The 21,971-nt window shown below is 49.3% G+C and overlaps 1 protein-coding gene across 20 annotated transcripts in view; it reads right to left on the reverse strand.

The window, feature by feature from the left end:
• Msi2 (musashi RNA binding protein 2) overlaps nt 1–21,971 on the reverse strand; it is a 373,908-nt gene that overhangs the window by 6,707 nt on the left and 345,230 nt on the right. For 7 of the 20 annotated variants that reach the window (XM_087202200.1, XM_087202208.1, XM_087202209.1 and 4 more), the window contains 2 exons: nt 2,566–2,720; nt 852–924 (listed from right to left, as the gene is read on the reverse strand). The exons of 2 other annotated variants lie outside the window; for them this stretch is intronic. In XM_087202200.1, coding sequence (XP_087058326.1) covers nt 883–924; nt 2,566–2,720 — 197 coding nt within the window. In that variant the 3' untranslated portion in view covers nt 852–882. Of the gene's footprint in view, nt 1–851; nt 925–2,565; nt 2,775–21,317; nt 21,368–21,971 lie in introns of all 20 variants that reach the window. 11 more of the 20 variants (XM_087202196.1, XM_087202199.1, XM_013077668.3 and 8 more) reach the window with 5 other exon arrangements.

Raw genomic sequence — 21,971 nt, forward strand, 5'->3', positions numbered from 1 at the left:
ACAAGCCCTCTCACTTCTTGTTCTTCCCAAGAATGGCAGATACTCGTTTGTGGCAAATGTGGCCAGAGTCCTCCTGCTCACTGCTTGCCCGACCTCCCGTTCCTATGTTCCAGCCCTCCATATCCCCATCAAAGTGATTTAAAAAATGTTTAATTAACTTGAGCTCAGTTTTAAAGGTTAGGAAACTGGCAGGGATCCAAATCCATGTTACGCAGGTGATGTCGTTAATTTAATTTGCTTTTCGTGCGGTAATCTGGATAATTACTCAGTAGTTACTGGCAAAAATGTTTTCTTTTCACTAAAAGATGGAGTCTGGCTGTTTGACTGCACAAACCCCATTGGCCAAGCCCTATCGAGCCCCAGGGAGCTCAGTGACCCACAAGGTCGTCGTGTAGGACCTCCAGGAGTGACCCTGGTGCCCATCCCCTGCCCCAGGCTTGGCAGAAATACCGTTTCCCTGCCTTCATTCTGTGGGACAGACGCAGCACGAGATCACCTTCCAGTTTCCCACACTCTTGATCGTATTTCAAGACAGAGAAAGATGAAGGTGGGGAAGATATAGAAAAGGAATCCAAAGAACCAAAATCAAAAGAGAGAGAGAGAGAGAGAGAGAGAGAGAGAGAGAGAGAGAGAGATGCTAAAAAAGGGGGGATCCATGATTAAAAGCTGAAGAAAGGGATGGAAGATTAAAAAACTTGATTTTTTTTTGCCCCCACCCCACTGAAAAGGGGTCCAGAAAGAGGGGGATGTTGATGTGATGAGACAGGGGCGTGTGCGCACATGTATGGCCAGTGCACATACATGAACGGACACGCCGGTGGGGCGGAGACACAGGGCAGAGACGGCAATACCTCAGAGGGAGATGGCAACGAAAGCACCCGCTCAGTGGTATCCATTTGTAAAGGCCGTTGCAATCAAAGGTCCCTAAAATTGCACAATTGTTAAGGTCATCAGTGCACTATACATGAGAACAGATAGTCATATTCTGGAAAAGGAAATTATCTCTAGGACTAGTCTGTGGTTGCCAGCATGAATATGTAATTCTGAGACACTGTGCCATGACGGGCCAGGGTAACATCCTCCTTAGAGCCAATCCCTCCCGCCCCCAACCCCCCCCCCCCCGCCTGTCTGCTTACCCAGGTGGTGAGAAAAAGGGGGCCTCACACCCAGAATGATGGGCATGGTTACCCTGGACCCCAAAGGGCAAAGATAAGGGTCTCTGTCCCCAGTCCCAAAGGATTGAGCTGGGGAGAAGAAATCCTGGTGCAAACAAACTTTGATGGTATGTGGTTATTTCAGAAAAAACATCAAAGCACACAGGTCCAAAGACCTAGGTTTTCAAGGACAAATAGGGTCTATGTTTCTGGACACTGGAAATATAAATGAGCTGTGTTTCAGGTGGTGACAGACGGTCCTCCAAATTGACGCAGGTCATAGCTGAAAAATAATGTCCTGGATTTATGCTACAGTCGATCCAAGGGGATTAGGTATATCAAACTACAGATGTGAGATGTCGTCATGGCGGTGCAAATGAACAAGACCCAGGCAGCACAGGTCAGGGCTGCCAGCTGCACATGGATCTGTTTGAGTGTGTATGCATGAGTGTGTACCTGTGTGTGTGTGTATGTAGGGGGCGCTTCCAGAGCCAGGAGGCACGGATGAGGCCACCCTGGTACTCCAGGCTGTCCACACAGGCTTGGTTCTCCACAGCGCAGCCCCCAGGCAGAGCAGGCTCCAGCTCTCTGCCAGATTTGGAGTCTGACAGGGCCGGGACCTGGGACAGCAGACAACTCCCACCTCAGTTCAAAACCAAACTCTCCCCAAAATGCTGAGGTTGGCTAGGGCAGAGGTTGGCTGGTTTTCTGTTTCCAAAATGGAAGGGACAGGGCTCAGGCACATTCATGCTCACACACCCGGAGGGAGAAGAACAATACAATCTGAAAACAGCATGCAAATTGGTTAAGCAAATTTCCATTGCCTGGATTAGTCAGATTATAGAACCACAGAGCATTACAAATATCAAATGCATCTGGCCTTCAGGGGGCTACAGCAGAACGCAAAGGGGACTTCCTTGGAACCTGGAAACTAATAAACGTTAACAAAGGAAACTGCCTGGGAAGGGGTCCCTCCACCCACCCACGCAGACTAAGGTTGTCAGCCTGAGGTGAAGAGGATGGCATCTATACTGAGGACCTTCCATGTACAACAAATGATATACACTATTTCTATTTATTTTAACCCAGTGTTTTGAGGAAGGCATCCTATTCTCTTTCTGCAGCTTGGGACTTGAGGTTGAGACAGACTGTGTGAGTAGCTCAAGGTTGTCAGGGCTGAAGGTGGCAGAGTGGCGACTCGAACTTGAGTAGCTCTGCATTCCATCACCAGCTACCCGGGAGGGGCTCAGAACATGTCTAGATGGAAGAGCATCAGCCTCGGTAGCTGGTGCGATGTTTTAGGGACCCACTTAATCTCTCCGTTGCCCCTAATACTGGATCCCCTCCGACCCCATGGGCTTCAGAGCCGGTCAGGAAGGAGGGGCTCGAGGGCAGGGAGGCAGGTACTTACGGCTATGCCGTGGCCGAAGCCGGAGCCGGGCTGTGGGCTGGCCGCACTTATGTAATTCCCCACTCCGGAGTCCTGGCTGGCAGGGCCGTAGAGATCAGCGACAGGTCCTGGGCTGTTGGCCCCCGGGAAGCCTCCGGGCCGCGCTGGGTTGGAGCCTGCCGGGGAAGCGGGCGCGCCAAAATTCGGTTGAGCACTGTAGCTATTCAGGACTGGTGTGCAGAGAATAGAGCTGGGTATGAGGCCAGAAGCCAGGCATGCACCGATCATTACAAGCCAAACACTCGAGAAAAACAGCTGAGGCCCAACTTCTAACACTCAACCAAGGCCATGCGAAAACATCAGCAGGGACTCAAGAATACTCAGCCCAGGCTACTACTAAGAAGCTTGGAGCTCCAAAAATAGAGAGAAGAAAAAAACAATCATTCAACACACTATGGCAACCAACCCGAGGTGCTTTACTGCCCACCAGATTATCACAATAGAAATAGAAATATATATGGAGGAGAGAGAGAGAAAGAGAGAGGTTTTTTTCACATCTGAATTGACGCTCATGCAGTCTTCTAGATTTGGGCACGTTGAGACAGCATTCACATCCCATGCAAACTACAAAGGAACTAGTTTTAGACTACACATTGTGTTAATATTGATATTAAAACGTGACAGGAAACAAAGCGGTTTGTGTCCAGGAAAAAAATAATCTTTGAGGAGGGGATTTAAAATTTTTTTTCTTTTTTGGTGTGTGTGTGTTTCACTTTTTTTCTTTTTCTTTCCTTTTTTTGTTTTTGGATCCATTAAATGACAAATTTGTTTGTTTTTTTCAAAGACAAAAAAGATCTCCATTCTGCATCCCCCCCCCTCCCCCTCCCCACTGGCTATTCCCTCCCTTCCCACCCCACCGTTTATGTCCCTGCATGGAAGTCACCAATACTGAAGTGGGCGGAGGATGGGATATGTCATGGAAAGTTTGGGCATCTTAACATAACAGTAATGAAGGCGGCGGAGGGTTTCCTTCTGGGGTGGACAGCAGGGGATGGAGGGAGGGGATGGGGTGGGAATGGTAACCTGAGGTTGGGCCAAAGCTGGGTGGAGCCAGTGGTCCTACAGGACACCCACACACTCACCTCCTGCAGTAGAAGGAAAGGGGGCATTTGAAACTTTTTCCCTTTTGTTTAAAAAAAAAAAAAAGACAAGGAAGTATGAATGCAGAGCATACTGACCGAAGCAATCTATAGCTAAAGCGTTTCTGATAGAAATGCCCAGTTTGTGTTAGTTTATCCTCAGATATAAACTCCAGATTAAAAAGGAAGCTCAGAATGCACCTCTGCCTCGAAGGGGAGACTCAACCCCACACACCCACGAACCCAGAGTGGTGGCATTGGGCCCTGGGGTAGGGGGAGGTGGGAGGTGACACCGTCTCAGGACCCTCCCTCTGGCCCCTCTAAATCTCACTGTGCCCTTCCCAATGAGAACCACTGCCCACCAACCAGGTTTGTGTCATTGTTATTTCCCCTTACTAGTTTCTTCTTTATTTTCTTTTCCAAAGTGGAAAAAGTTTTTTAATTGTAAAAGTTAACTCTCTTTGATTTTTAAACCACAGGTCAACTTTTGGGGGACAGCTAGCCCCATCTTGAAGAGCCAGGCAGCCCAAGCATCATACGCTTTGCAGGCCCCTGCTCCCTCCTGCCTCCCTCCTCTGCCCTGTGACCGATGCCTCAGGATGACAGAAGGGAAGAATGTCCCAAGTGGAAGCTTGCCTGGAGGCCTGTGGTCAGAGGCCCTCACTTCTGGGGGCTCCGAAGAGCCACGAGTGGACTGATTTTCACACACTTGTCACAGGGGCTCAAAGACACTGAGATGCACCACGCCAGGCTGGCAGGAGACTGAGCAGGGACCTAAGATACAAAAGGGGACCAAACTGAGCTGGGCCTGGCTCCTGACTCAGCAGACAAAGCAGAAAGTGCTGCCTCTGGATGCTTTTGGGGCAGGGAAGCCCCAAAATGAGTCCCTTTGAAGCCAGAATCCCAGATGAATTAAACAGCCAATGGAGAGAGCAGGGTAGAGAGAAAAAGAAAATAAATGACAGAGGCTTATAGGGAGCGAATGGATTATTTGGGAATCCGCTGGCAGAAAAGGGGATGGAGAGGTCTGAATACAGAAGATTAAATTTGCAGATAACATTTGGCCCTTCTCCCCATAGCGGAAGTATTCAAAAGGTGGTATTATCTTGGTTGAACACACACCTTTTTCTTCTGGGCTCAGGAAAATGAAAAGAGCTGACTGTGGATTCCTGGTTTACTCAGGCAGTGGACTCAGAGGGACTCAGGCAGTCCCTCTACAAAGGAACAAACTAGCCTGTTCTGTTTTAGGGTTGAGACGGAGGCACAGTGGAAGACAGAGAGAAAGCATTTTTTTTTTTCCAGCTTCTCTCTCCGCTGGAGGGATGCGGATCCAGTGAGGCTTTGGGCAGGCCTCCCTTGCTAGGGGTGAGGAGAAGGTGGCTTTTGGTTGCGGCTCTTTTCAGCAGGGAGAGCTCCCTAGAGAATAACCCAGTGGGAGGGAGGAAGGTGCCTGGAGACAGAATGTCGCACACTCCAGGAAGGATGCTGCCCAGCAATGTCCAGCTCCCCAGCCTTGAGAAGGCAAGAGAACTCTGTGCTCTCCCCACCCCTGGCAACCTCTCCTTTCCTGTGTGTGCAGAGGCCTGGAGCTTGAGAGTTGGCTTGAAGGGAATTTCACAATCAGCAGCTCATCTAGGGCCTATATCACCCCTCCCACCCAGCTCAGTCATCTTCCATCAAATGACACTAAAATCACTGTGGAGAAGGATGTACTAGAATAAAGACTGAAAACAAACAAACAAACAAACAAACTCAGGCTCTGCTTTATTATGCACTTGCTCATCACAATGCCTGAGTCTCAGCTCAGTCACCTTGTAAACATTGCCCAGCCAGGGGCTGAAGACCAGGCTACTGGGTCCCCAGCAGAGGGCGCAGTGGGCAGGCAGGAAGCACCCACTTCTGGGTTGGTCCCCTTTTCTCTAGGGGCAATGTGCCTGCCTGTGCCCTTAAGTGCTAGGACATAAAGGAGTGATGAGACAGATCCCTCCAAGCTCCACAGGCCACACCCGCCTCTGTCTCTCTTTGTAGGAGAAGAACCATGCTCTAGGGCATGTTCAAGTCCTCGAACAAGCCAACTGCAAATCTGTGCATCTTTGGGAAGACTAGAAAAAAGCAATGACTCTGGCTGCTCCAAAGGGAATGGGGATAGACACCTGGCACACACACTTGTTAGTAGTTGTTCCTGCTATCGGATGGTGGACAGGCATCAGGGACAAAGTAATTTTCTTCTTTTGGGGACTCAGCATAACCCCTGATGTGGAACACAGGCTGGCTACGGGGTAGAGGGGTTATCTGAAGAACCTCTCTTCCTCTAAGCTGTGAGTGACAGAGAGTGGCACGAAGGCAAGTCCCTTGAAGGTGCTCTCTGAGGTCAGTCACCTCCCTTCAATTCTCACACATCGGTCTTCAGTGGATGTGCCTTTCCCAAGGCCCCAAGACTCATTTTGAGGGTCCAGAAACCATCCCATGTACTAGGATCAGGTTAGAAGAGAGGATAGGCAAGGGCCTTGATGGGCAAAAGCACCTTGTCTCCTGCTGGGGCAGGGTGTGTGTGTGTGTGTGTGTGTGTGTGTGTGTGTGTGTGTGCAGGGAACAAATACTGGGGAATCAACATTGCCTAGTTTTATAAATTGGATATTATAATGCTTTTTCCAGAAAAGGGCAATGTTTTGCAAACAGCTTGGCATTTCTGCAGCAGGAGATGTGTTAAGTGAGTTGGCACAAGCCCTGTACCAGGCTGGAAGTTTGGGGGCTCACCCTGGTGAGCAGGCTCACTCCTCCACCAGGAGCTCTGGGCAGGGCCATAGCATCAGCTTAATCCTGGGCAGGTTCCTCTTTACCCCACACCCTCACTTCCCAGCATCCTCTGGGTTTCCCCAGTCCAGGCAGTGCCCTCAGGAGGACGCTATAGTGTAGAGAAAGGGGCACTGGACTTGGAGTCAGGAGACCTGCATGTGATCCTGGCCCACAGAGCTGTGCTTTGTTCCAGCCTTCTGGCCCATGTCCTCATCTGTAGCATGTGAGGGATGTCTCCCTTATTCCACCTGACTCTGGGCTGCTGCAAGAATAAAAATGAGAAAGTCCTCTGCGACTTGTCAAGTATAAAACAAATACAGCTATCTTTGAAATCGTTGTGTATGCAGAGCCCAACAAGGCGGGTACCATAGGCAGATTTAGGAAAATCTAATATAGGAAAATGCAATTCACTCGCCATACAAATCAGGTGATTTACAAATGGATCCAATTCATCCATTTGGTGCATTTAATCATCTCGGACCTGAAGAAAGGACTCCTGTGACGGGGGAGGGAGAGGGGAAAAACAAGGGTATTAAACCTCATAGAGGACGAGAGAAAACCCATTTGAATGAAAGGTGGAGGAATTTCACATTAAATAAAAGGAGGAACTTCCTGACCACCATTAAAGCACCTGAATGGCTGAAATGGCAAAGCCCAAGAATCTTATCCTGGAGACCCTGACCAGAGATGAGGGCTGTAGGCTTAGATCTTCACCTGTGGGTGTTAGACCAAAGCTCATGGACGTTTCCCCCCAGGGTTCTAAAATGAGACAGGGGAGATGCCTGCTATCCCCTGGCACATGGTGCATGCAGGCCTGCCCAGCTGTGGTCATGGGGTGCTGGCTGAGTACGGAATTAGTCTTGGAAGTTGTGGAAGTGGGGAGTAGTAACAGCCTCACTAGAGGTCTAGGGCAAGTAGAGAGGTACAGTTAGGTATAGTTATTGCTGTATTGTCCTTAAGTGATAACACTGAACTTTAGGCATAACGATAGTGTCCCTAGGCATGAGGGCAGCACCCATCAGAGGTCTGAAAACTAGATTATTACTTATCTAGAGAAAGCAGATGGTGACAAAAAAAACCCTTCCAGACTAGCTCAGCCCACAGGGGAAGACAGGGGTCCTCTGAGTTCCAGCCTAGGCCGGACTCCTGGTTTGGTGGGTCTTACATTTCCCCAGAGGGCAGGGCCAGCCCTCAGGACAATTTCAATCATTTGCTTGGTGAGTCATCTGTTGCCATCAGGTTTCTTTGCAGGCAGGAGAGCCTGGTTGCTGTGGGCATTTTTCTGGAACAAAACCTCTTCCCTGCTCAGTCAGCCTGTGCTGCTCAGGGCAAGGCAAACCCCAGAGCAAGCCCACCCGCACCCCCTGCTCCCATTCCGAAGATAAAGGGCTGCTAAAACAAAAGCAATGAGACTGCGCACTTCTGTGCCAAGTAGAAGGGAGTCTTGGATGACTGGGGTCCCAGCCTTGTTCCCAGCCCTCAGCTCCCAACAGAGTGGAGGACTGAGTGCAGGTGAGGTCACATGCCTATGTCACAGTCTTTGAGGGCAGTGGCCTCGTGAATCCATCATGCTGGATTTTAGGGGGCTTTGTTTGAGAGAAATTAAAGAAACTAATTAAGGTTATTGCCTTCTCCAACATTCACCTCTACTCTCATCTTGTCTGATTCATGCTTCTGTGTTGGCCTTGGCCAGAATTCCACAGGGACAGGCCTGACTCGCTATTACCAAGGAGCTCCTCAAGGTGGGCTCTAGGGAGTCATCAGGGTTCTCTCGGGGCCTTTTGTTCCCCATCAGATGGAATGTTCTCTATGGCAAGAATGACCTTTCTCTCTTTCCCTACAGCCCCAGGGACTCAGTGGATGCTGCAGAGTCCACAGTGCCAACTGGCGGTGCACAGAGACCTGCGTGCGTGCCTCTCAAACAGCCAGCCACTCCTTGCAGAGGGCTCTGAAGAATGGCCCCTGGGCAGCCAAGGGCTTTCTTAGGGAACAGTTGGGGACCTCACTCTGCATTCTTCTTACTGTGTCTGGTAAAGGTCGATGGGCAAATGGGAAAGGTCAGTGAGGACAGACAAACCTGCTTCTGATTCCAGAAGGACACTCAGTTGTGAATTACCAGGGTGTGTCTTGAGCAGAACACGGTAGAATCTGCCTGGGTAGTAGGTCTCAGGGATCTCTGGCTTACACTTTCTTCTAGAGCTTAGCTTTGTAGAAACAAGGACAGACAGACAAGGCCAGCAATCTGTCCAACCCTGGGAAATGGTATGACATGCTAAATTAAAATCACATCAGTTTGGGGACCTAGATGCAGAGACAATTAATCTTATGCACAATACATATTTATTAAAGCTCTGCTGAAATCCAGGCAATTTCAGAAGAGAAGGGAAGAACACTTTCAAATGGAGGGAGGATTAAGAGTACAAGATGCTGTTTCTTTTCACTGACTCAGGTATGTGATAGAGAACAAGCTTGGCTCGGCGACAACATCATGCCAGTTTCAACGTACCAGAGATTCCCAGCTCATCTTCAATACTGCGTGGGACATGTGACCAGCATTCACTCACTCACTGGCTGACAGGACAGAGTCACAGGACGTTCCAAGCATAGATTCCATGGTACCAGTCTTACAAGACTGCAGTTCCTGTTTGTTCTCTCAAACTTGAACCTGGCCCAGGCTCCCGTGGTTGGTGCTGATGCCCGCTGATGAATGCTGATGTGTCTCAGGTAGGGAGTAGGTAAGCTTGAGAACCTAAGGTTTATGACTAACGGTTCTGTATGAAGGTCTTCATTTCAGACCTGCCTAAACCTTCAAGATAACATCACTGTTGGCCAGTTATATCCACTTCTCTTGCACGCTCCAAAAATCATGTTAGTGGTAACTGGGAATTCTCAGTACCATGGAGACCAGTGGAAGAACTGTCTATAATAGACCCATCTGAGGATGGCTTTGTGGCCCAGACAATGCACTTCATGTTGAGATACAATCTTCTTTCAGCTCGGTGCTTTTGTAATCAGTCCTGATTAGGGTCTGAACGCACCTCGAGCTCACACAGGGCCAGGCTGAATGGGCTTTGGGTGGGGAGGTGAGTGGGGGGAAGTGGAAGTGAGGGGCTGATGACCATCTGCTCATGGTGTAAACCTGGGGACGCAGCAGCTGTGAGTGGGCCTGGTGGCCAAACAAGTTTTTGTCATGAGGACAAAGAAGGAAATTCCTGGCTCTGAGGTCAGGTTCCCTCAGGGGTCAGGGACCAAGTTTATTTGTAAGTTTCTAGGGGAAAGGGACAGGGGCCCTGGGAAAGGAGAGGCCATGACTCTAGTCACTGGGGCCCTGCCAGTGACTGGGCATCATGGGACCTCATGGGAGGCATCAGTGCAGGCGCTTGTCCTCCTGTGTGAACTGTCTGCTAGGCCGTGACAGTGTCACTGATCACATGATGTCAGCAGGCGGCCCAAACCAGGATTTAGGTCAGAAGGAAGATGGCGGGCTGGGAATGCAGCTCAGTGGTAGAGTGCCTTCCCAGCATGCACAAGGTCCGTACCAAAGAGAAAAAGAGAAAAGGCAAGATGGTGCTCCCAGTCCCTCTCCAATGCAAACAGACATTTGGACAGTGCTCTCACTCTGAGCCTTGGAAGTACTTTGGAGACTGAGGGGAAAACCCTGGAAATAAATTTTATGGTTTGCCCCAAGCAGGTAGTATTTTAACATAAACATGTTGCTATCTTTTCCCCAACTGACTTTAGGCCTCCAATGGTTAGAACTTGCCTGCAGTAGTGGGCATGGGAACCTACTAGAAGCTGCAGTGCCCATGAAATGCTGCATCAAGCCACCTGGCAGCTGGACACAAAGCCTGGGGTGATACCAGAGCTTCTCCTTCCTCACTCAGCCCCTAAAGGCCTGAGAAACAAAAGGAGAGACAGGAGTATGGGGCCCAGAAGTGACTCCTTCCTCTCTGTTGAGCAGTTTAATGGCTCCAGGTCAATTCCAGTTCAATCCTGAGACTGTCCCTTGCTTCTTTTTTTTTTTTTGGTACCGGGGATTGAACTTGGGTCCTCGTGCTTGCGCAACAGGCAGTGAAACCACTGAGCTAAATCCCCAGCCCACCCTTGCTTTGTTCTGACCTGCTGGCTGGCTCTGTCCTTGAGGTATATTTATCTCTCTAACTTTCCAAAAAAAGAAACCAGGCTGATATGATGGCACATGCCTATAATCCCAGCTACTCAGAAGGCTGAGGCAGGAGGATGGCACATTCAAGGCCAGTCTGGGCAACTTAGTGAGACTCTGTCTCAAAAACACAAGGTGGGGGGTTGTGGCTGGAGGTGTAACTCAGTGGTAGAGTATCTGCCTAGCAAGCAAGAGGCTCTCGTTTTGATTCCTAGTATGGGCAAAAAAACCCAAAGCAAAATAAAACAATAAAAGCAGTGTGGCTTTTCCCTACATGTCCCCAGCCACCTTCCTGTTCTGCTGCACTGCTGTGTGCTCACCGACTAATTCCCACCCTGCAAGGCACATCTCTGCCTTTCCCCAGCCAGAAGGGTAAAATCCTTGCTTGTGTCTTATAAATGACTCCACATCCTATGGGACCAGCATACATCTCTGCACTACAAACTTTTTAAAACACTGTGAAGACCACAGGCTTAGAAGATGGCCTAACACAGCATCCTCAGTCATGATGAAAAGCCACGTAAGAATCAGACGTCACCCTGTCCCTGTCAGGAACAGTGGGCAGTGGAATGCCACTTACTACCAGGGAGAAGACAGGTGAAAGGGAACGAGACAAGAGGCACAAAATTCTCTAAGTGGTGGCTTCAGAGGGTGCCGGGCTGGGAAGGCATCTCAGACTTCCTGAGCATGTTGGCAGGAGTGCTGGTAGGTATTTAACACCATCCGTTTTCATGCACCCCGCATCTTAGAAGAGGAGCTTTATGACTCTTGTGTTACAGATGAGAAAAGAGGATTTGAGCAGCTAGGGAAGGTGTCCAGTGTCACCAAGTGTCCCAGGTAGTGCTGAGCCCAGCTCCAACATGAAAACACAGGCGATTTCAACTATATTACACAGCCCAGCTATCCCTCCCTGAATCATAGTTAGACAAGGGTTCCTTTGTGTTTCCTTTCCTTTGGGTCTTTCTTTGCTCCAAAGAAATGGCAAATCCAAGGATAAGGAATCTACTCTCTTATCTTGGCATGAAAGCTGCCAAGGTCTTGGACCCTGTTCCCCTCCTTTCCAGACTGGGAGCTCCCTGCTGGTGCAGACATCTTCCCCATCAGACTGGGGGCTCTCTGAGGTTGGGTGGCATCTGCCAGTTGAGATAGGGGACTTTGTCTCCCCTGAGGACTAGACCCCCCCATTGTGTCACATGCCAAAAACAATGAGCAGTAGGCAGGCACACAGTTGGTATTAGTGGAAGAGGGCACCACCAGAGAAGAGTACGCCCTGGCCAAGCCTGGGCCCTTATTGGACACCCCCACCCACCCAGCCAAGGTGCTGGACCCAGTGGGGTACCCAGAGGGCTAATCTCAGGCTCCAAAGACCACTCCACCCTGCAGAGGGTGAGTCCTATGGGTACTGGGACACCTGAGGACTGACTGGCATTTAGTGCCCAGCCACATCTAATAGCAGTGCACTGCCTGAGGCGCCAGCAGCTGGGGCTGGGGTGCGGGTCCTGGAGAACCTGTACAAAAGGCTTTCCACTTGAGCAGCCTGTCTCTAATGATTATAAAGGCACAGGGGTTTAATCCACTTTTGATGTAAGCGCTAATAGCTCTGTGTCCTTTAAGTTCAAAGCGGGCGCATACATGTCACTAATTAGCCAAGCACAGAGCCATTCAGCTCCCTCTCATGTTTCTAATTAGGTCTTTAATAACAAACAAACTCCGACCTTACCAAAAGGCCCCCATTCGTCAGACAGTCAAGGAGGGTGGCTGCTGGCCTGCTTTTTGTTGCTGCCCGCTTCTATCTGTGTACATGTTCCTAATCTCAGCCACGACGGGGCTGTCCCCAAGGGAGGCAGGAGAGTCACCTCATGAGGACAAAGACCCCTCAGCCCATCTGATGCTGGTCTTCCTGGTCCTGCTGGGAAGGACAGCGGAGAGCTTTGGGGTCCCAGCTGTGGGCTAGAGATCCCAGACCCAGGCTGGAGACCTCACCTGCCTTTTGGTAGAGGAGGCTGAGGTATCACTGATGGTCACAGATGGTGCGAAGCTCTATGTTCAGCAAGAGCTGGATGGCACCTGAGACCATGGTTACACACCAGACTCGCTGGAGGCCCACCTTGCCAGATTCTGGTTTGATGGGTCTTCGGGGTTTAAAGACTGCCCCGGTGATTCCAACATGCGGAAAAGTTCAGAAGTACTGTGTTGACCTCAATCTTAGGATTGACTTGCTCATCAGTGACTATTAACACCTATTAACAAGTCCACTGTTGCTAATGAATACCATCCACAAAGAGCCAAGTCCTTCAATCAACCCTACTCACGGATGGAAATCTGACGACAGATTGCAAAAATGATAAACAATTCTGGAAATACTTGGTCCCTCCCACTGCTTTATGCATTAAGCAATGAGTGACTGACTGGCTTCAAATGCATCCCCACCAAGTTTCTTACCACTTGGAAGCTCCTGGCTTTCTCTCCACTCGCTCCTCTCTCTCAGCTCTTAAGCCACTGTCATTTTCACTGTCTCAGCCTCCAAGGACAAGAGATCAACAGCTTTGGAAACAGGAGCTATATAGAGCTGTGATCTTCAATGCTCCCCCCACACCCTCTAGTCTGAAACCTTCATTTAGTAGAGAAGGAAGCAGGCTTGCAACCAAGCCTTCTAACTCCCTACTCTTCTTTCTATGCACTTATGCTACCTCTATTTTATTTTTAAAGATGTTCTCATCCTTATTAGATTAATCCACAAGGCATTCTCTTGCCCTAGTAGGGAAAAGGGGTAGAAGGAAAGCCTCTCTGCTCTTCTGGCCTTGAAGGCCAGGATACTGGAGTGGAGGCCATCCCTGAACATAGTGTAAACCCTCAGCACATCATTTCTAAGCCTGAACTGATTGTCTTCTTCAAGGGTGGAGGGGATGGACTGAAATCTTGGAGGCTACTTCGGTAGAAGGTTTACTGCATGCACCTGAAGCCGAATAATCAAAAGCCAGCAGGAGAATGTGGCCAAGGACACATGGCAAAACTGGACTAAGGGTGTCCTTTGACACTGATTCATGTTGTCTGGTTTTGCTACTGTGCTTCGGGTCTTCAGTGCATCTGAATCTTGTGTGTGTCTGATGCTGAGTTCTCCTCCCCAAGGCCAGGAAAGCCATCTTCTCCAGGTTACAGTCAGGAAAACTTCCAGAAAGAGAAGAAAGCAGGGCTAGGAAGCAGGGCTGGGCTGCTCTCCCCAACTACATCGGCCTCTATCACAAGCGCCCAGGTTTGCCTTGTTTATCATAGACCTGTACAGACCATTTTATTAATATTAATAAGTAGCCAGGAACAAAGGGGCTCTTTTATTTTTAGCTTTCTCTAATTGTGTAGTAATTACTCATCTACAAAACAAATGAGCCTTTGCTCACAGTTGCCATGGTACTGGGAGCCCAGCCTCCCTGCAAGATGATTGGCTGAGGAGTCCACTGCTCTAGTCTGTGGACCCACCCCTCCCTCTGCCATTGGTCCAAAGCAAAGCCCCAGCAACTAGGCAGCCAATCCCCTTCCAGTGCTAGGGCTGAGCTTTGTTTCTCAGCAATCTTCCAGATGCAGTTCTGGTAGCTCACAGGAAGGGATACTGACTCCTCCCCATGGAGAAAGTCTGTCTTTGCAGAGAAGCCCTCCCTTGCTCCATTGCCTAGCTTCTTTTGGGCAGTGGCTAACTTCCTTCCATCCATCTTGTTTTGGCAAAAGTTTCCTTTCAAGTAATTCCCTCTAGGCTGGCTTCTCTTACCCGACCCTGCCTCCTCTGGCCCTCCAGTGTCTGACAATGGTCTGAATGGATTCAGGGACCAAAAACCAGATCAGAAATGTCAGCCAAAGAAAGCCAGGCAGCACCATGACATGCAATCTCTAATAGCAGAAGCAGGTGCAAAAAACAGAGACTGCCTCCTTGAAGCTCCTTGTAAATGATTGTGCCTTATCTCCTCCCCTCGAGGATGTAAGAATTGAGTTGAGAGCAGCTGTGGGTTTCTGTTGAGAGTAAGTGTTAAAGTTGCAGTTTTGCTCAGCCATCACTGGGCTGGAACAACAGAGCATCTGCTAAGACAGCACAAACTGATGGGCCAGCCTAGGCTCAGATCCAGTCTCTCCCACCTCAGACAAGCTCTGTCTGAGACACTTCCCAGTTGCTGGGATAAAATACTCAACACATCCACAACTTAAAGGAGGCAAAGTTTACTTTTGCTCTTAGTCTCAGTCTATGGTTGGCTCCCGAGAAAGCAGAGATGGGATGGCAGAAGGGCATGGTGGAAGAAAGCTGCTCATCCTTTGGCAGCCAGGAAGCAGAAAGAGAAACGAGGGGAGCAGAGGCCAAGAATACACCCTTCCAAATCCCACCCCCAGGGACCCACGTCCACCCAGGCCCCACCTCGTGACAGCACGTCCAGCCACAGCACCTCCACGATCGACATGCCTTCGATATGTATGAGAATTTAGGGGGACATTTTAGATCTCGACCGTAACAGGCTGCTATCCTCTCTAAGCCACAGTTTTTAAATCTTCAAAATGGGAATAGGAATGACAGCACCCACTGCACAGGGTTAACGAGAATTAAACGGGATAATGCAGGTGGGCTTGGCACAGTACTTGGCTTGCTCATAGGACACGAGTTATTATTAATGTATTACTATTGTTGTTACTTTACTAAAATTGGCTGGGAAGTGTCCCTAGCATTCTATCAACCACTTATCCCATGCCATGGAGTAGACTTCATTGTGGCATCTTCTGACAAACCTAATCCTGATAGCCAATACACCTACTCAAAAAGTATCATTTGCTTGCCTCTTATTCTGCAGGATCCTCAGCTAGAAACAAGCATCCAGGAACAAAGAAGGAGGGCCCTTTTATTTTCTATATTCTCTAATTGTATAGTAATTATTCATCTACACTAAGAATGAGGACCAGGCTGACTCTGCCTCCTGGACGGCTAATGGTATGTATTGTTGGGAAACGCTGGTGCCACCCAGAAATACACATAGAGTGTCTTCCAAGGACTTATAGCCCCATGGGTGGGGTATCCCAGGGTAGGGCTAATCAGGTGTGACTTCCTCTGCCTGAGCTAGATTTTAAGGGAGGAAGCAAAGACAAGGACAGAGGGAAAGACTGGCAGAAAGAATGAGGCCAGTGGTTGCCGTGAGGGCAAAGGACTTGGAACCAACACCCCCCGGCGGGGAATGAATGACAACCTTCTGGCAGAAGCAAAGAACAGCCATGGAAAATGAAGGTGGAGTCCCATGGTGGGATGCTCTCCTGCGCTTGTCTTCTTGTTGCCTCACTCCTTGTTCTAGGTCACAAACCCAGCCTCAGACCTTTGGTTCAGGGAGGTCAAGCTGTCCTCTCTGGGGCTGCTACCAGGTGGTTCTGTCCTTTCCAGGCTCTGCTGCCATACAGAATATGAACCTCCCTCTCTTGCCAATATGACTCTATCCACCCAACTTTCAAGGTCTCCTGAAAGCTTGCTGTCTCTAGTATCTCTGCAAATCCTCAGCATGATGTGGAGGCCAGAGTTAATATCAATGGGGAAGAGCCAAAGACTTGCTGCTTACTTTGCACCTATATATTAACAGGTATCCAGTGTTTATAATGTATGTGCGGTATTTGTAATTTGTTTCCATGCCTCTAATCCTGCCTCTCCAATCCACCACAGGAACAACACTGCCAAGTGCAAATCACATAGACATTACTGAAATGTGAAGGAGGACAAAGAGAACCAGAGAAAAAGCCTGGGCAAACTACATGAGAAGCCGCTCTTCTATAAAGCTGCCAGGATGTCAGCCAATAAATCCCCTATAATACTGAACCATGCTAAGCTGGGTTTTCTGGTACAGTCAAAGGCACCCTTGAATCAGACTTGGGAAAATATCTGCCACACATAATGATTACTACTGAATAAATATCTGCTCAATTAAACTCCATGGTAGATGTACCCTGGGAAATGTGCAGAGTTAGAAGCCGAGGCTGCTCTAGTGCCCCGGGCACAATCTTCTTTGTGCTTGTGCCAGGTGTCTGGGGGCCAGGTGAGTCCTTCATGAACAGACATGGCTTCTCCGCAGGGCTACTTTGAGGAGGCCAAATACCTGGGCTTAAGTCCAGGGTTCCTCACCTTTGACCAAAGCCTGGCTCCTTCGTAACCACATGTGTGACTCTGGGTAAGTCATATAACCATGCAGCCTAGCCTTCTCGTGAAAACAAACATGTAAAGCAATCCAAAAGCTTCTGCCTTCCTGTCTTAGCTCACGACTTAGCTGTGGCAATGGATGTGACCGTATATACACGATTATCAAAGCTTGGAGAAATGAAAGGAACACGACACACTCGGGCATGTGTTCCTTTGATGGCTCTCATGAACCTTAAGGGGGTCTGACCATCTTTCAAGGCTTCCTAGACCCTGCAGTAGCCCCAGCCAGCACGAGGTGCAAGGAGCACGTCTCTCGGCTCCTCCACCCTGGGAGCCACACAGAGCACTGTCACACTCCCACACCCCTCTAGGAGCTGGGCCCGGACTCCTGAGCCGATGCAAGAGTGAGGGCCAATCAGCTCAGGGGGCGGGCAGAGATGCGTGTCACCCACTGACCATCATTCCACTGATTTAAAAGACCATTAACCACCCCTCCACTCCATTCACTTTAGGATTAACTTATACTTAGGGTTTGGGCTTCAAGGCTAGTCACTAATCGCACTAGAGTTGATTTATCAAGTGCACGGGCATTTCTATTACCAAATTATTGATTAGAGCTGATGTGTTTTATTCTCAACAGGGTTGGTCTGAAAGCTATTGGAAAATGAATGAAGCTGAGGTCAGCAGCAGCAGGCAGCTGTGCACGTCATTATAAATTCACTGGGGTTACTGGATCCCAGTGCTGGCCTCCATGGTGAAAGTCCCAGCTCTCTCAGAAATGAAAATTTTAATGACAAAGTAGGAAATAGGGTGTCCATCTCCAGAACACAGACAGTGGATAGAAAGATGTACATTCAGGTAAGATCCTTTGGGTGAGTTTGGGTGGTTGTCCTAATGGGTCACAGATCTGTCCTCCCTTCGGTCCACTGTGCAGGCTCTATTCCATGGCCACATATGTGGGTCTATCCCTATGACATTACCCCACAGATGCGCCATCTTGGCTATGTCACAGTCTTAGCACAGAGAGGCTGGGTGGGAAAGCAGACATACCTGTACTGTGTTCCTGCCCCCTACTCCTCATCAGATCTTGTGTAAAGGCATAAGAAAGCCATCCTCAGAGACCAGGATATACAGCGACCCATTTCCCTTTCTAATGAAGCTGACAGTGGTCACTGAGACAGTCAGGGGTCACCTGTGTTGGAACAATGGTGGGAAAAAAGGCTAGGATAACAAAATAAGCCCCTAGGCACAATATACTGTTAGCCTTTGCAGCACGGAATGTTTCAACAGACTTGTCACGAGACCCTGATAAAAGCATAAGAGCAGGACGTTTGCATAAAATGAGAAATTATTACCAAAAAACCCTAAATATGTCCTCTAGCTTTACTTGCTCTTAGTCAACTTAAAATCATTAATTTTGGGGGCCACACAGCTGAACAATTTGTTATTAGTTTCCCACTAGCTTTGCTGGAGATAACCTCTGATGTTGGGATTATGACACATTTCCTGGGTTACTTCTCAGAGACCTGAAGGCTACTTTTAATAGGGCCACTGATTCTTCACTTGGGCCTGTGCAGATGTCTGATGGGTGACTCGAGTGGGATAAAAGGCTTGGCATCTCTATCTTTATATTCTGTTCCCTTTTCTGTCTTAACCCTCAAGTCAGATTCTACTCAACTCCACACATAGACCTGTTAATACTTTTGTCCAAGACTAGATACAGGGTTGACTTGGCCTATTGCCCACTGGAGCTTCTAGCTCATCCCCATGCTTTTTTAGCAGCTGAAGCACTAAAAGTTCTTCAGTCCTATCATCAAGCCAGGACATTTATACAAGATGATGACAACAGCTGTCAGAGTAACCCAGCAGTTCGTGAGAGAAGCTGGCCACCTGTTGGCCCACCAAGTCCACGGCCAGGATGTTTTGTGCAGGATGATGGCACCAGATACACAGAAATTCACTACTCTCTAGGATGAGTTGACCATGACCACCAGGTGGTCCAAATTTATCACAAAACAGAACGTCTTCTGACACTGTACTATGGTTAATGGAAATTACCGGACTTTAGCCCACCCAGGCAAATCAATAAAAACCTATTGCTCTCTTTGTTCTGGGAGCAGCAGCATGGCCACTCTCTCACCAATTGCTTGCTCCCTTCAGCCAAAGCCCAATTTGGCTGAGGCCTGCTTTCCCACCAATAAACCGTTGCTTGTGCAATATTGTGTGTGTCTGCTATACCTGGCCCAGCCTCATTTCTACCCTCCCTGGGTCAAAGATCCCATTATCCAGTATCAGTCAGCATCAGGCAAGAAGCAATGCATCATGGGAAACAGGGACTTTCAGGGTACAGAATGAGATTTCCAGACCACTGAAGGCAAGAGAGTTATCTGCGTTTATGTTGCTGGTGCCTAGAATAGCACAACCTCAATAAATGCTGCTGAAAGTAGCTCCTGGGAGCCCTAAAGCTTGGGGACAGCAGACCCAGATGGCGGCAGCTCCCTCCAGGACTGTGTGTGTGTGTGTGTGTGTGTGTGTGTGTGTGCGTGCACGGGGCACTCTTGCTTGTCTCTCAGCCCCATGACAACACGAAAGGCAAAGGCAGCAGTGGGGACCCAGAGATATCTTGAAGGGGCTGGAACAGCATGTCTTCTTCTTGATGTCTGTTCTCCCCAGGGCATTTTCTCTCCAGGTTCAAGTGCAGCTGTCCTATTCCCTGGCTTACCTGTTACTTCCGCCCATTTTACCTACTGGACTGGAGTGCTGAGGATTTCCAACCATAGGGTGGCAAAGCCTTTTTCTCAGCAGAGCCATGGCTAGGATTTAGGCCAGGGGGAGGGGTCTTCTGCTCCCTCTGCCTTCTGTTCCTACCCTCCTCTCTCATGCAGTAGCCATAAGCCTGACAGTCCCAGCCCTTCCCCTCTGCTCCCTAACCCCACTCCCTTGGAGGCCAAAGCAGAAGGACGGCTCCTCCCAGACTTCTCTGTCCAGGCCTCGGTGCCTTCATTCTGTCTGGTAGCAGGCTGGGCTGGCACCCATTCAGTCCCTGTGTATTCTGACTCTGCTAGAGCACTGTGGCTTTCTCTGTGAAGCTAACATTTCACTATATTGCAACACATTCTTTTGGGGACTTCGTGGATTCTTTGACTTTTTCCTGAACTCTGTCTCCCCTTAAATAGAGAACATGGACCCTAGTGGTTCAGATCCTGCCCATGTCCTCCTCCTGCAGTGCTGGGTCACAGCCACCAGTAACCATGACTTAAGAGCAGGTTCCAGATAGCAAGTACTACTTTACTTGACAACAACTTGCAAAGATTATGGACATCTCCAAAGTGCTAAGAGGCCTTCGGCACTCCCTTTGTATATGTGCTGCTGAAGCGAGCACTCTGGCACTCCCTTTGGCTTATCACCACAAGCGCAGGGAAGACAGCATGCCCAAGCATGGCTGACCACACATATCCCTGAATGGCGGGCAAAAGCTAAAGATGGTCCCAACCCCTCTGGGAAGCCTTCCTGGGGAGACAGAGGGCAACTGGTGCCCTCATCTCTGGATGTTCCAGCTCTACCTCCTCTTCTCTCCCCGTGAAGCTGGGTTAGCCGTCTCCACATTGGGATGTCATTGCTCACCCGCCTGGCCACTTTTACCTTCACCAACCATAACGATCAAGGCCAACATTCACCAGCATCAAGTGTGGCTCTGTCTGTAGAGAGTGAACTCCCCACCCGCACTGTGTCTCACTTCCCTCTACCCCAAGGAGCAGACCATACAGACATGGCTTCCCCATGGACCTCTGTCCCTAAAGGGCTGGGTGTGAGCTGCCAAAGGACTTAAGGAATAGAGGGACTTGGAGGAGCCTGGCTGGTGGGCTTTAAGAAGTAAGAAAATATCTGCTGTCTGTTCAAGAGCAGCATGAGGAAGATAAGCCCAGGGAAGAGCATTAAGATTCCTTCCAACCCTGGTTCCATTCTTTGACTGAAGTTGGGACACTCTCAACAGAGATCTCGGTCGGGAAGGCTAGAGCTGAGGGTGGTGACCCAGTTCTGGACTGGGGGAGTGAGGAGTGTGAGGGGAGGTGGTGGTGGCTGATGGCGAGAACATGGATCCAAGTCCCTTGGCAACATGGAAAATATGGAGCCCTTTCTCTGCCTGGCCCCCGTGCTATCCTTCGGACGGTCATGCTGTGCCGAGCCGTTGGAGACCCTGTAATATCAACTCAACAATGCATGTTCTACAACTACGGCTACAGCTACCAGTACATCTACTACAGGGCATGCATTTAGTTCAGTCCCACAGATACATACACTCTAAGAACAGGCAGGGAGGTGTGAAATGTTTTACTGGACAACAGGTGTTTTGGAGTTGTAACTAATAAAAAAAAATTGAAAACGAAAGTGTACAAAAAAAGACATTTCTCGAGAGTTGGATATGAGTTTGTTTCTTGAACTGTTTCATCTGAACAAGCAAAAACATGCAAACCAGCTGGTACTAACAGGAAGCTGGACACCGAGAGAGGATTAATAGGTGTGGACAAACCTTCCCGCTGAGCGTGCTCAGAAGAGTGTTTGAGAGGAGGTGTGCAGATCCTAGTGTAAGAGAGGCGGGAAAGTATGCCTCAGAGACACTCTCTCACCGCAGCCCCAACCAAGCAAGAGAAAAGACAACAGAAACATGACTGCTCACACTCACCACCACCATCAGGAGCTCATGTAACTAGACTGAAATAAAGCTGGCAAGTATAAAGTACAGTAAGGGGTCCTGGCTGGGGCTGGAGATGGGCTGGGGAAGGGGCAGGGTACACCAGGGGGCTCAGCAATTCTAAGAGTGATCCACGGATCCACCCATAATATCACCCAGAAATAAGGTAGCCCCGAAAATCTGAACCATTGCCCTCCCATTGGAGGGAGTTGTTTGCCAAACTGGACTTAGGTTTGGGTAGGACATGATGGGGTCACTGGGACTGAATGAATACGATCAAAATAAACAAACAAACGCTTGACTGAGCACAAGCAAAGATGATATTTCAAACCACCAGGTGAAGGCAAAAGAAAAGTGACCACTGATAGTGAAGTTATCTAGGAGTCGGCAGGGCCCTCATCCTCTCGGGAGAACCCTGAGCCCTGCTCGCCTCGGTTCCTGAGGAAATCGGGAAAAGGCGGATGGGCTGGCCCAGAGGAGTGGGCTGAGTTG

Source organism: Heterocephalus glaber, unplaced genomic scaffold, assembly GCF_053883595.1.
Source record: "Heterocephalus glaber isolate CG9 unplaced genomic scaffold, H.glaber_assembly_v1.0 deba00001773, whole genome shotgun sequence".
Lineage (NCBI taxonomy): Eukaryota > Metazoa > Chordata > Mammalia > Rodentia > Bathyergidae > Heterocephalus > Heterocephalus glaber.